Source organism: Monopterus albus, unplaced genomic scaffold (assembly GCF_001952655.1).
Source record: "Monopterus albus unplaced genomic scaffold, M_albus_1.0 scaffold127.1, whole genome shotgun sequence".
NCBI lineage: Eukaryota > Metazoa > Chordata > Actinopteri > Synbranchiformes > Synbranchidae > Monopterus > Monopterus albus.
Genome location: NW_018128007.1, coordinates 3,531,381 through 3,542,639, shown reverse-complemented (window position 1 = coordinate 3,542,639; position 11,259 = coordinate 3,531,381). Strand labels below are relative to the sequence as shown.

The window sequence follows — 11,259 nt, the reverse complement described above, 5'->3', positions numbered from 1 at the left end:
AGTGTGCACGAATGGCCGCTGACTCTGTAAAACTGTACAACTCCAGCTGGGACCAAAACTAAGGCAATCATACTTTTTGAAACTGAATTAGGGTATTTATCCTCCATTGCCAGACAGTGTCAGAATCACAAAGATGCATTTAATTTCCAATTCCACGATTACAATAAATTCAATAATCCTTAGAATAGGAAACCAACAGGGGGTCAGAGCTCCCAGCTAAAGAGTCCTCTGCCATAAAATAAGTGAAATGGACCCATTTCCAATTTAATTTTCAATATAAATAAGGAACAGTGGATTCCTTGAAAATTGGACTGGATTTTCTGAAAATGTTTTATTGGGCACATTCATGTAAAATTTAGATTATATAGATATAGTTTTACTAATAAATGGTACAATAACCATTTATCCATGATTGTTTTAATTTAGGACAACAACCTTTTATTCAGCCAATCCTTTAATTAATGGTTAATGATTTACATCAGTTTTGACGTGACTTCAAGGAATTCACGTTAAATGTTAATAGTGGTAGCTTGTGACTAAAGTACAGTATATTTCAATTCCTTTATAGGTTCTTCTGGTTGCTTTTTATGACACCACCTCATTCTTTCTCCTATATTTTTAATTATAATAGAGTCTTTGTGATGTACCATGTTTTAAACAAGTAAAATAAACCTTAATAACTTCTGTAGCTGAACAACTACAATCCTTAGTAAGATTGTAATAAACTAAAATAAAAACATCAGAGATGGTGTAAATAAATAAAAAAAATTAGAAAATCAAATCCAAACTGTTTATGAAGAAACAGGATACATTATTCATTTAAAGACACCCCTCTTATTGTCCTCATACACATGACCTAATGGTCTATACACTGACTACACTGACCTGAATCTTAATTTTTGGCCATAATCCCACTTTAAAATGAATGCAGGAGGCACAGAACTCACATTTATCAAACCAATACATTCAGCAGCATGCTACGAGTCTGCAGGTCTGTAAAAAATAAATGGGTACTGCTTTTTCAGTCACAAACATGTGTGGTGTGGTGGACTGTTTGATTCAGTGATAACCAAGTGAGACTGAATTTATTATAACCCCAGTCTAAAACCCTATGGCATGAACGATGTTGTAAGCGACTTGCAAACCTTCAGAGACTTCCACAATAAATTAGCCTGCATGATAGGAGCTGTAGCAGTAGCTCCACTCAACCTAAACACCTCTCTTTTGACATGTGGTAACTTAGCTGCTTCCTGACGTAATGCAGGGCAACTTTTACTTCAACAGAGTGGGAGATTGAGAGTTTAAACATAGTGTAAAGGTCTGATCCACCAGACAATAAGGAACACTTGGGATGCCATTTGCTCCGTTGATGTCCTGGGCTACGGTGCCTGTACCCCATGCAGTGCTGAGTAACACAGTCATGAATGCAAACCTGAGCATGAGGGTGTCTGATCTGTATGAAAAAACAGAAAGTCAAAATTTACCATGTGGAGAAAGCTCTTTTCAATTTGGAATTTTTCTCTGAACCTGAAGTACTCATAATGTAGAGTTAACAGAAGGCAGGATAAAAGGAATTTAGAAAATTGTTTAAAAATGTAATAAATTGACTGCAAGGAGAGATTTTTAGAGTAAAACGCTGTGAAATTCTGAAAAAAACCTACTGGGACCAGACAGAAAGATGCTGAGCAATATTGTGCAATGAACATTTTATTACAAAAAACGATGCAAAACCTCAGCCTCCAAACGCTAGCATTGCACTGTTCAGTTTGTGATTTGAGACAACTCTTCAAACAACCATCAATAAACCTTTAATTAAGCATCCAAACGTACATCTCACAGATGAAACCTGGGCAAACGCTTCATTTCAGCTGTTTATTTATGCTTATATTGAGTCAAGCCTTCATGGCTGGACACACACAATCATATTGCCAAGGTTGTCTAGGTGTGTAAAATTAAACACGAATGGAAATGATGAATGTGTGCAAGCTTGTTTCACAGCTCTTCTGTAAGTTGTTACAGTTTAATTCTTTCCTAGGGCAGAACTGGAATCTTTTATCTCAGTTACACATCAGCACACATGTGCACAGCCCAACACACCCCAGCAGAAGGGAATAGGCTAAAATGAACAGCAGTTCTTTCCTAATGTGAGAATAATACAACATGAGCGCATGTAAGGGACTGCAGATTGTGTGTGCAGATAATGTTGTTAAATGCAAGATAACAGGATGTTTCTGACTAAATGTTCTGCTTTGGGCAGAAATAGCATTGCATATTTCTCTTGTAGCACCAGACCCTGTCATGGCGGCAGCTGCTACTACCTCCTCTCTTCCCTCTTCTGCCTCCAGATCATCTGATTAGTGCTGTACGTATAAACCTCTCCTGTTGTTCCAGATCAGCCATTCTGTACCCAGTGGTAGAAAGTAACTAAGTAGATCTATTGTACCTAAATACAGTTTTTAGGTATTTGTGCTTTACTTGACTATTTTCATTCTCTGCTACTTCATACTTCATTACATTTTAGAGGTAAATATTGTACTTTTTACTCCACTACATTTATTTTATAACTTTAGTTGCTAGTTACGCTTCAGAATCAGATAATATGAAAAATACAGTATGGTTATAAGACTTTATTGATCCCCAGCAGTAATTAAAATTAAAAGCAACATTAAATGTGATGTAGACAATAATGCATTGGCCGATAATATCATATACATTAATGTCAAATGTGCCATTCTTTCACTTTTAGTACTTTAAGTATGTTTTGATGCTAATACGTTTGTACTTTTCTTATGCAACATTTTGAATGCAGACTTTTACTTGTAACAAAGTATTTTTACACAGTTGTATTACTACTTTTATTTAAGTAAGGGGTCTGTCACTGTCAGTACTGAGTTTCCCACCTGATCCAGCTGCCTACCCAGTTATCTGTTCACATTGAGGGCACCTCTTTTTCACTCTTTGCCAAACTGCGTATGCTGCCGTAGTTTATTTCTGTTGTACATGCTTGGTTGGCTATTATGAACCAGCTTTAGCCCTCATTTTATTGGTGACTGTAACCCTGTTTTAGATCTAGCCAAGACTGTTTTTATCACACCTGTCTACCCGCTCCACTTTTGGCTGTATGATTTAATGTTCCAGTGTTGGCACTTGTATATGTAAGTGTGTTGACTTTGAATGTGGTAAAATAATTAGGTTAACCTTACTCTACTTACTATTGTGTATGAACATACAATATGTACATGTAAGTGTGTGTATGAAGGGTGATAAACTTAAAAAAACAAAAGTGAAATAAAAATACTGTGAGGCAGAAAACCCCCGTCAGTAATGGAATCCGTTTTTGGCAAGGTGAATGATGAGATTTACTGGTTATACTGGTCTTTTAAAACTGGTACAAAAGTACTGGATGGTTGATCATTTTTAACAAATACCCCACAAGAGTGAAATAAGGTAGTATCAGGCAAGACAAAACCCCTTTCAGCGTACACATTTGCATGCAGACAGAGGAAGGTAAGTTTGGCCAGCAAGCTATTTGTGCTAGAAAACAGAAAGATCAATAACATCCTGAAAAGAGAGCAACCTCAGGGATATAATCGTACCTCTTGAAGAGAGAAGAGAGAGAAAAACAGAAACTACTGCCTATGTTTATCAAAACAATGAATTTCAGCTGGGGATATCAATCTATTTTTCACCACACTGTGTGGAAAAGATACAGCACAAACATGAAATTTATGGGGATTTTTTTTCAACGCTTAAAGGAAATAAACATTAAAACCACAGAGACCTGTACATTTGGCTGAAATAAACTATACATTTTTCTTGTTTTGTTTGGCTATTGCACAGTGAAGAGTGTGCAGCACTGACTGGTCGAATTACACAACCACACACCAGCTGAGCAAGGACAGCACTACTGTGAATATGGTTTTTCCCCCTAACGTACTAATTCTACATGCCAAGGCGAATATAAGGAGGTTTGTTCCAAACAGTAGGTATTTTCCAAAATTAGAAAGCTTTTCTGCAAAATCAGAACATGAAATAATGTTGATCACCTGTATATTTAAAAAATATATTATGTACATTACAGTTTACTTTTTTTTTTTTAACCTCAGTGCTATGATTGAATGAAACCCTCCATGATTAGCAACCCATGTGACTTCAGAGGTCAGAATTTGATGACTTTGCCCTCAACGATCTCCTCCCTTGATCGGGTCCTCTCCCAGCCCTGTCGAATGCGGGTGAGGGTGTGGTCCACACAGGGCAGGAGGAGCAGCACCTTGAGGACCAGCACCACAGAAGGTACAATCAGACTGAGCATGTAACCTGGAGGAGTGTACCATTTGTAGGTAGAGGGAAGAAGAAATTTCTTCCAGCCGTATATATATCCATGCGCCGTGCATATGAACAGTGTCAGGTGGCCCAGCTTAGACTGAGGGGGGAAAACACACAGACACAAACACACACAGTGTCACATTTTAAGAAATATTGCTTTTTATGTCCAGAGTTAGATGAGAAGATATGTAAGATATAACACAGTAAATAAGACACTAGTTAACTCTGGGGGTTTATTCAAGAGTGTGATCAGTCTGAGAACATAATGGTGCCCTGTCCTCGCATTCAAATATACAGTAGTGCTGCTTGCACAAATTTCCTGTGCTGTGCTTTCTCCTTGCCTTCAAGCTGCTGCCGTATGTTCAGGCAAATTTCTGATCTCATTCTGAGATTTTTGTGAAATAACCCTGGCAAAATTCCTCAGCCAGTAGAACGCCAGGTTTCAGATGCATATGCTTTATTTCTGAGTGCATTTTGTGTGCCTCAAGTGCTACAATGAGATAAAAATACAAATTGTTACACAAACATTTTTTATAGCACCAATGGCCTTTGAAGATCAGCTGTCGTTAATTAATTGGATAATATGCTTTCATTTCCATTCCTAACATTTTTCTGCAGCTTAGAATCAGTGTAAAGAGCCCAAAAATGAAACATTCATATTAATGTGGCACAGTAATGAACTCTAATGCCCCTATAATGATAATCTAACATTTTATTTAACCAACATAAAACAACAGATTCTTTTGTTGTGAGTGTGAACATTCCTCTGTAGATAACCCTGAACATGCAGCAACAATAAAACAAAGTTTATGTAAATTGTTACCAATTATTTTACGACTTTCACAAGTTTGCTCACTAGATCATAAAGATCATCTTGACCTAGACCTCTGTCTCTGAGTCTCATTCCCTATGCCAGGTCTACCTATGGGCCTGACCTTTACACAAGTGGACCTGTGACCTCTATTAACAATCTTCTGGCTGGGGATTATTCAAGGTATCATAATTCTATTTAATGAATAACTTAACATTTAAAATCCTGGGCTAGAGTCGGCCAGTCTTTCACTCTGTGCTCCTGTGTTAGGCAGTTAGTTAAACAGTCTCAGGATCATGATAATGCTTCTACATCATTTTAATAACTCTGATGAAAACTGGCAAACTCCAAATATGGTTTATCACAATGATTTTCAAAAGATGTTTTCACTAAAAGTAAGTACATGGCTACTAATATTTGTAGGGGGTAAAGGAGAATGCAAATACACACACAGCAATGCACATAAAGCACAGTACATTTCCAACTATGCTCAGACCTGAATGAAGCTGAACTCTCTCCAGCTGAGTGAGCCTCCCACCGAGGGCAGGGATGTTATTCCTAGCAGGACATAAAGAAAGAAGCCCAGGATTCCCAGCGCATAAAACGAGTCTGTGCCCCAGGCCTTTGTGTTATCAAAGAAAAATGGGGTGGTTTTGTTTTCCTTCAACTAAAAAAGAGAAAAATAAAGAGACAGTATGGTGAATCCCCTGCTTAATGATAGTTTATGTCATGCTTCTCTGGACAGAATTGTAGAAACAGTGCAAGAGCTTTGAAGCAGCCTGCTGTACCTCATCCACAACGAGCGAGATGAGGTTGCGTTTGGCAGTATAACGAATAGGAATGATCAGTGTGTAGATGGCATGGAGAAACGCAAAGCCCAGTGCAACCAGACCCATCTGCTTCCGGCACAGCATCCAGGAGTTCAGCCAGTCAGGGAACTGACTGGAACAATGATACACCTTTTACAACAAATTTCACAGGTAGTGAACTTTTATTTTCCTGGTGTGGTGTCTGACCTGTACTTGGTCCCTCTGTAGAGCTGAAGGATGGCAGCTATGATACCAGGCAGGTAACACAGCGACAACATGATGAGAGACACGATAGAAAATACCTGTTGATAGGAATAAACACATAACTTTGAAGGGAATACAAAATACCTGTCTACAGGACACTATAAAGATGGGGGACAGATTTTTACCTTATTGGCCAGAGACACCATTATTTTGAAGGAGGTGTCCTTCCCCCGTTCAACATATGAGTAAACAACATCTCTAATGAGCAGATAGAAGAAGAAGAAGGCAGTAAGGCCGACCGCCACGCGGAGCGGCAGCCTCCACTCAGGGAACAGCCGCAGGGGATAGTCCTCCAGCTCTCTGGCCGCAGACAGAGACCCCCTGTCCAGAACAGTGAGGCCGAGCTTGGTAGCCATTGCTGCTACTGCCTGCTTTGCTTCTCCACTGTTCCCACACAGGTACACCTGGAGCATGGAGGCATGGGTTGCAGTATAGTCACAAGCTCCTTAAAGGAACAGACTGGCAATATGATGTGTCTGTGTAGCTGTCAATAAATACCTTAAATACCATCTGTCATTGCTTCCCGATTTCTAGACCCTGCCAGTGGTTTTGCCACTCAGCCCCAAACTCATCAGTTCCAAATGGAAATAAATCTTTTTTCAATATATTTTTATCTGTGCAGTTTATCAGTCAGAAATTTTAAAAATCAAATGCATCTTTCTCTAATATGTTTCTGATTAATAATAATATAGAGATGTGTTCCATTTCCAAGCTTTTGTTGTTCAGTTGCTAATAATTACTTTAAGGTTATTAGATGACTCACCAGCTCTGTTGGAATGTACATGGCATGGCTGCACTGTGTGTGCCTACAGTGTCTGTCTACAGAATTACCCTTGTTGGGTTGATCTCCCCAGTGCTCGTTTATATGAGGCTCCTGAAAGTGTAGCACTATATATACTGTATATATACATATATTACTCAGTGTGTAACCCCCTTTTAGATCTTACTATGATGAACCACATTACCAGCTCATAGCTGTGTGATAAGACAATTAAGATGTTTACAAAGGGAATAAACAGAATCATAGAGATAGCTAAAGTGTGTTTTGGAGAGAGGGATAGCAGTTTGACAAGCATATAGTGGAGTCAGGAGGGCTGAGCAGTTTTCCCCCAGGTGTGTATATAAGTGGACCGGGCAGCCAGCCATGTCTCCCTATATTACTGCACCTGTAACAGCAGGGGAGGGCCGACAGACTAAATCTCCATCTGAATGTAAATGTGACAGAGCCACAGCCCCGCTGTGGATCTAATCAAATTGCTGGCCGGGGAATAGCACACACTTACAAGCATGTGCGTGTAGGTGTGCATGTACTGTACCTACACAAGCACTGATAAAGTCACGCACACCCAAACACACTGCTCCTGCTCTCTTGCTCCCTTACTCCTGTTTTCAAAGAAAATGGAGCACTGCAGTGGTATATGTATGTACGTAAGAGAGTGTGTCTGTTTTCGGGGGGTTGTTTGTGTTGAAGAGGATTCGAGGCAGATTCAGGTTTGGTCTCCAGAGGTTCGAACATGTTTGTGTTTCTCTTTGTACTGTAGCTGTGAATTGGAAGCTGCAAAAAGCATTGGTCTTCTGACTTTGTAACATCATAAAGTGTGTTTATTTCATTGTTTATAAAAGCACTGTCCTCATTTTATTATGTGTTGTTAAGGAAAGATGGCAAAATCAATCACCTGCAGCCATGCCAGCTTCCTTCCATAAAATTTGCATTCTGTATGGTGAAGCTATCTTTTTCCCACTACTAACAAGTCAGAAAGCCTATTTTCCCATTCTGTTCCAGGAGAGGATGAAAGCAGTTATTGTTGCCTGGACTGAAGTCAAGCATGTCTCATCAAGAAAAGATCGAGCTGGTAATCTCCCCTCCTGTTGCCACTCTGTCTTCATATCTTTACTCTAGTCAAACAAAGCCTTCCTTAAGGCTTGGAAGCTTCCTGCCGCTGTTTTGCCTTGATCCCACTGACATCTTTTAACGGATTCCTTACCCCTACGTCTCTCTCACCTGTTTTCCTGCCAGAAGTCCATTCTGCAGGGCCCAGGCAGACAGTGTGTGAAGGCCTTTTACCACAGCAGCTCCAGGGATCAGCCTGAAGAACACCCAGTAAGGACTTTACTTACTATTGTTTTTGTCTACAAATGTACAGATGAGGAAGGAAGGGTCTCAGAATGGTGAGAATCAATGTTTCCACTTCAGCTGAATAGACACCGAGCAGGCTGCTCTACCAAGGGAGATGCAACCCTGCAATTTTTTTTTTTTACTTCTTTTGGATTGACTGGAGAAATTTGATGTCTCATGCTCAAGGTGGTGTTAAGGAGCACTTTCCCAGAAATATGTCACTGTCATGGATAATACATCCAGCTTTCAAAAAAAGTAACACATACTGCAAAGTGCTTTTTGACAGTAAACCAGGATTTATATGGGGAACAGTTAGGTTCTTTCTATATTATTATTGTACAAATAAATAAATGGGAGGGGTAATTATTTGTATGTGCAGTATATTCATGAGTGAGACACCCATGAGATTATTTCTATGCTTTCATCAGAGTCTGTTACCTTTGCAGGTAAGTAGCATTGGCTTCTGGGTACATGTCTTTCTTCAGGTTGTTGCTGACGTCGACCAGCACCTTATTATCAGCCCGTCAGCATCGACAGGAAAGATAAAACCAAAGAAAAAACAGTTAAATTTGTTCATTTAACTCTTATCTTATCTCCTACATATTCCCTTCTTCATTACAGCAAAAAGAGAACACTCCTTTTCTGCACAGTGTTACAAAATAATGTGCATAATAATCTATGTGTGTAAAATTGAGCAGATCTCGTCCTAGAGTAATTACAAATGCAGTAATTCCTCAAGTTTGATTTTCATGTTCTAAAACCTCATTAACTTCATAATCTGAGTTTTATTTTCCTGTTCAAATATCTTCATCATTTGTTTACTTATTCTTTTTCTATTTTTTGGTATGTCAGGCATTAAAATTACAAATGAACGCAACAGTGTAACTAGTTTAAGGAAAAGCAATAGAAAGCTAGTGTTAAAGGAAAACCTTTTAATTAATTTATGGTTTTGGTGTAATTTCATGACAATAACAACCCTAACATATTGGTTATGTGAGGATTTTATAGCAAAACATAACAACACAATATACAGAATACAGAACTGAGGAGCATGTAAAAAATAAATCTGGAGGTAATGGGACATTAATGCATTGCTTATAAGTTTGAATCCAAGACCAGGATCACATTGTGGCTAATGCTAAATTTCTGCAGAACAAACTGTTAGAACTGTTAGTGTTAGTCGCTACCTGTGAATCAGCAAACTCTCCTCTTATTTTTTTATCTTGGAGATTGTAAGATAAACTTGATGGGGCTCAAGATAATTTAAAGAGCAGAAAAGAAGACAAAACCTATTGCTATTGCACAAAATAAGGTGTTTTCTGAGTGTGTGTGTTGTATTCATAGGAAAGAATCTAAGGGGGAATTACTAGTCTCTGATGGATGTTCTCACTGGTCAAGGACAAACGTAATGAGTCTACTTTTCATTTAATAGGCTCACAAGGTGAAAAGGGTTATGGATCACTGACATGAATCAGGCATGTAAGCAAAAAAATAACCATTACCTCTTTGTTATACCGTGTACATATCAGCTACTGTGTCTCCTCAAATCAAGTAGTGCACCACAAGTTATTACTAAGAAAGCATCATTATTACTCCTTGCATTTACTTAATTTTTTTAATGCAACCGCCCACAAAATAGCAACTTACTGTATACGTACATAATATAGTTTTGGTTGTTTATTGTTAACAGTCAATTTAGCACCTGATTCAGTGTTTATTGGGAACAAAATATTGATTGTCAATTTGTAGATTCACAAAAGTGGAGGAATTAAAAGAAGTACACACTAGTTTTATAACATAATGTCTCGCAAACTGTTCTCAAGTAATTTGTTCTATATTCCTTAATAAGTATACTGAAATACTTAAAACTACGGCATTAGCTGTTCTTCATTTGTGCCTTAGTAACAAATCAGGGTTTTGTGTATCTTATAAAGATCTTAGCATCAAACCCAGAGTCACCTTTCCTTCCAGATGAGGTGCTATTGTCTCTAGAAATCCGTAGTGTTCTCTATGAACACAAATAAAGACCAAGCTGGCTGAATGGGCTGCTGCTGTGTGGCTCATCACCTGAAAAGTACACACATTCGCCACATTAAGACACATCAGCATGTTTGAGCTGCATGCAAAAACCCTTTTGTACAGTTTGACAATCTCAAAATGTTATGTTATGCCACGTGTTGTACCTGAGCTCCCTGAGGCAAGGGGCCACAGCTGCGAGGTCTGCGGCTGCCCTATACCACCCTGTAGCCCGTCTGGAGCAGGGGCTGGCCCAGAGCCCGAAGTCCCCCGTCCCAAAGATACACAGCAGCTCTGGCTCAGGGGCAGCAGCCGTACCCAGAGGATACAGTGACACGCTCTCTGGCTTCACCTCCTCTGACATGCCACTCACCATTGTCATGCACACACACTGAGTTTAGATGGTTGGTGTTGCCTGCTGTCACTGCTGTTGAATCTGACTTGTACACGGCCTCTCCCTCTTTGTTTTGGAGCATTCATAACCACGTGTGATTTTAACTCCTTTCTGCCCGCTTTATACGTGCGTTTGAGTTGGTGTGTGTGTTTGTTTATTACAGCTGCAATCAGCACATGAATACAGGTGTGTTGAAGTGTGTGAGCACAAATGCCACTTGTCACAGAGTTATCACTCCACTCAACGATTTTAGGAAGTATTTATGCTTTTATTATTTGAGCTTTCCGGTGATTGACTGATACAGCAGGACTTTAGACTCCAGATCAGTCTTAAGGAGGACAATCTACACTTTATGGATGTAACTTTAACCTCTGATTTTTTTCACATTTTATCACATTTTAGAAACACAGATGTCTTTAAAGGCAATAGCTAGTTCAGCCTGAATTTGACTTTCACATTTCAGAGAAAAAATAAATCTTATGCTGCTGCTTTCCAGGGCTGCCTTAGTCTATTTCTTCTGTTT

General features: G+C 39.1%; 1 protein-coding gene across 1 annotated transcript; it reads right to left on the bottom strand.

Moving 5' to 3' along the window:
* Positions 1-4,159: 4,159 nt before the first annotated feature.
* LOC109967260 (metalloreductase STEAP4-like) lies at positions 4,160-10,718 on the bottom strand. The gene is given in 10 exon segments (XM_020612700.1): positions 4,160-4,423; positions 5,634-5,804; positions 5,926-6,079; positions 6,154-6,248; positions 6,336-6,614; positions 8,213-8,297; positions 8,765-8,835; positions 10,286-10,393; positions 10,510-10,601; positions 10,604-10,718. Coding segments are annotated over 10 exon segments (1,434 nt in total).
* Between the last annotated feature and the right edge of the window lie 541 nt (positions 10,719-11,259).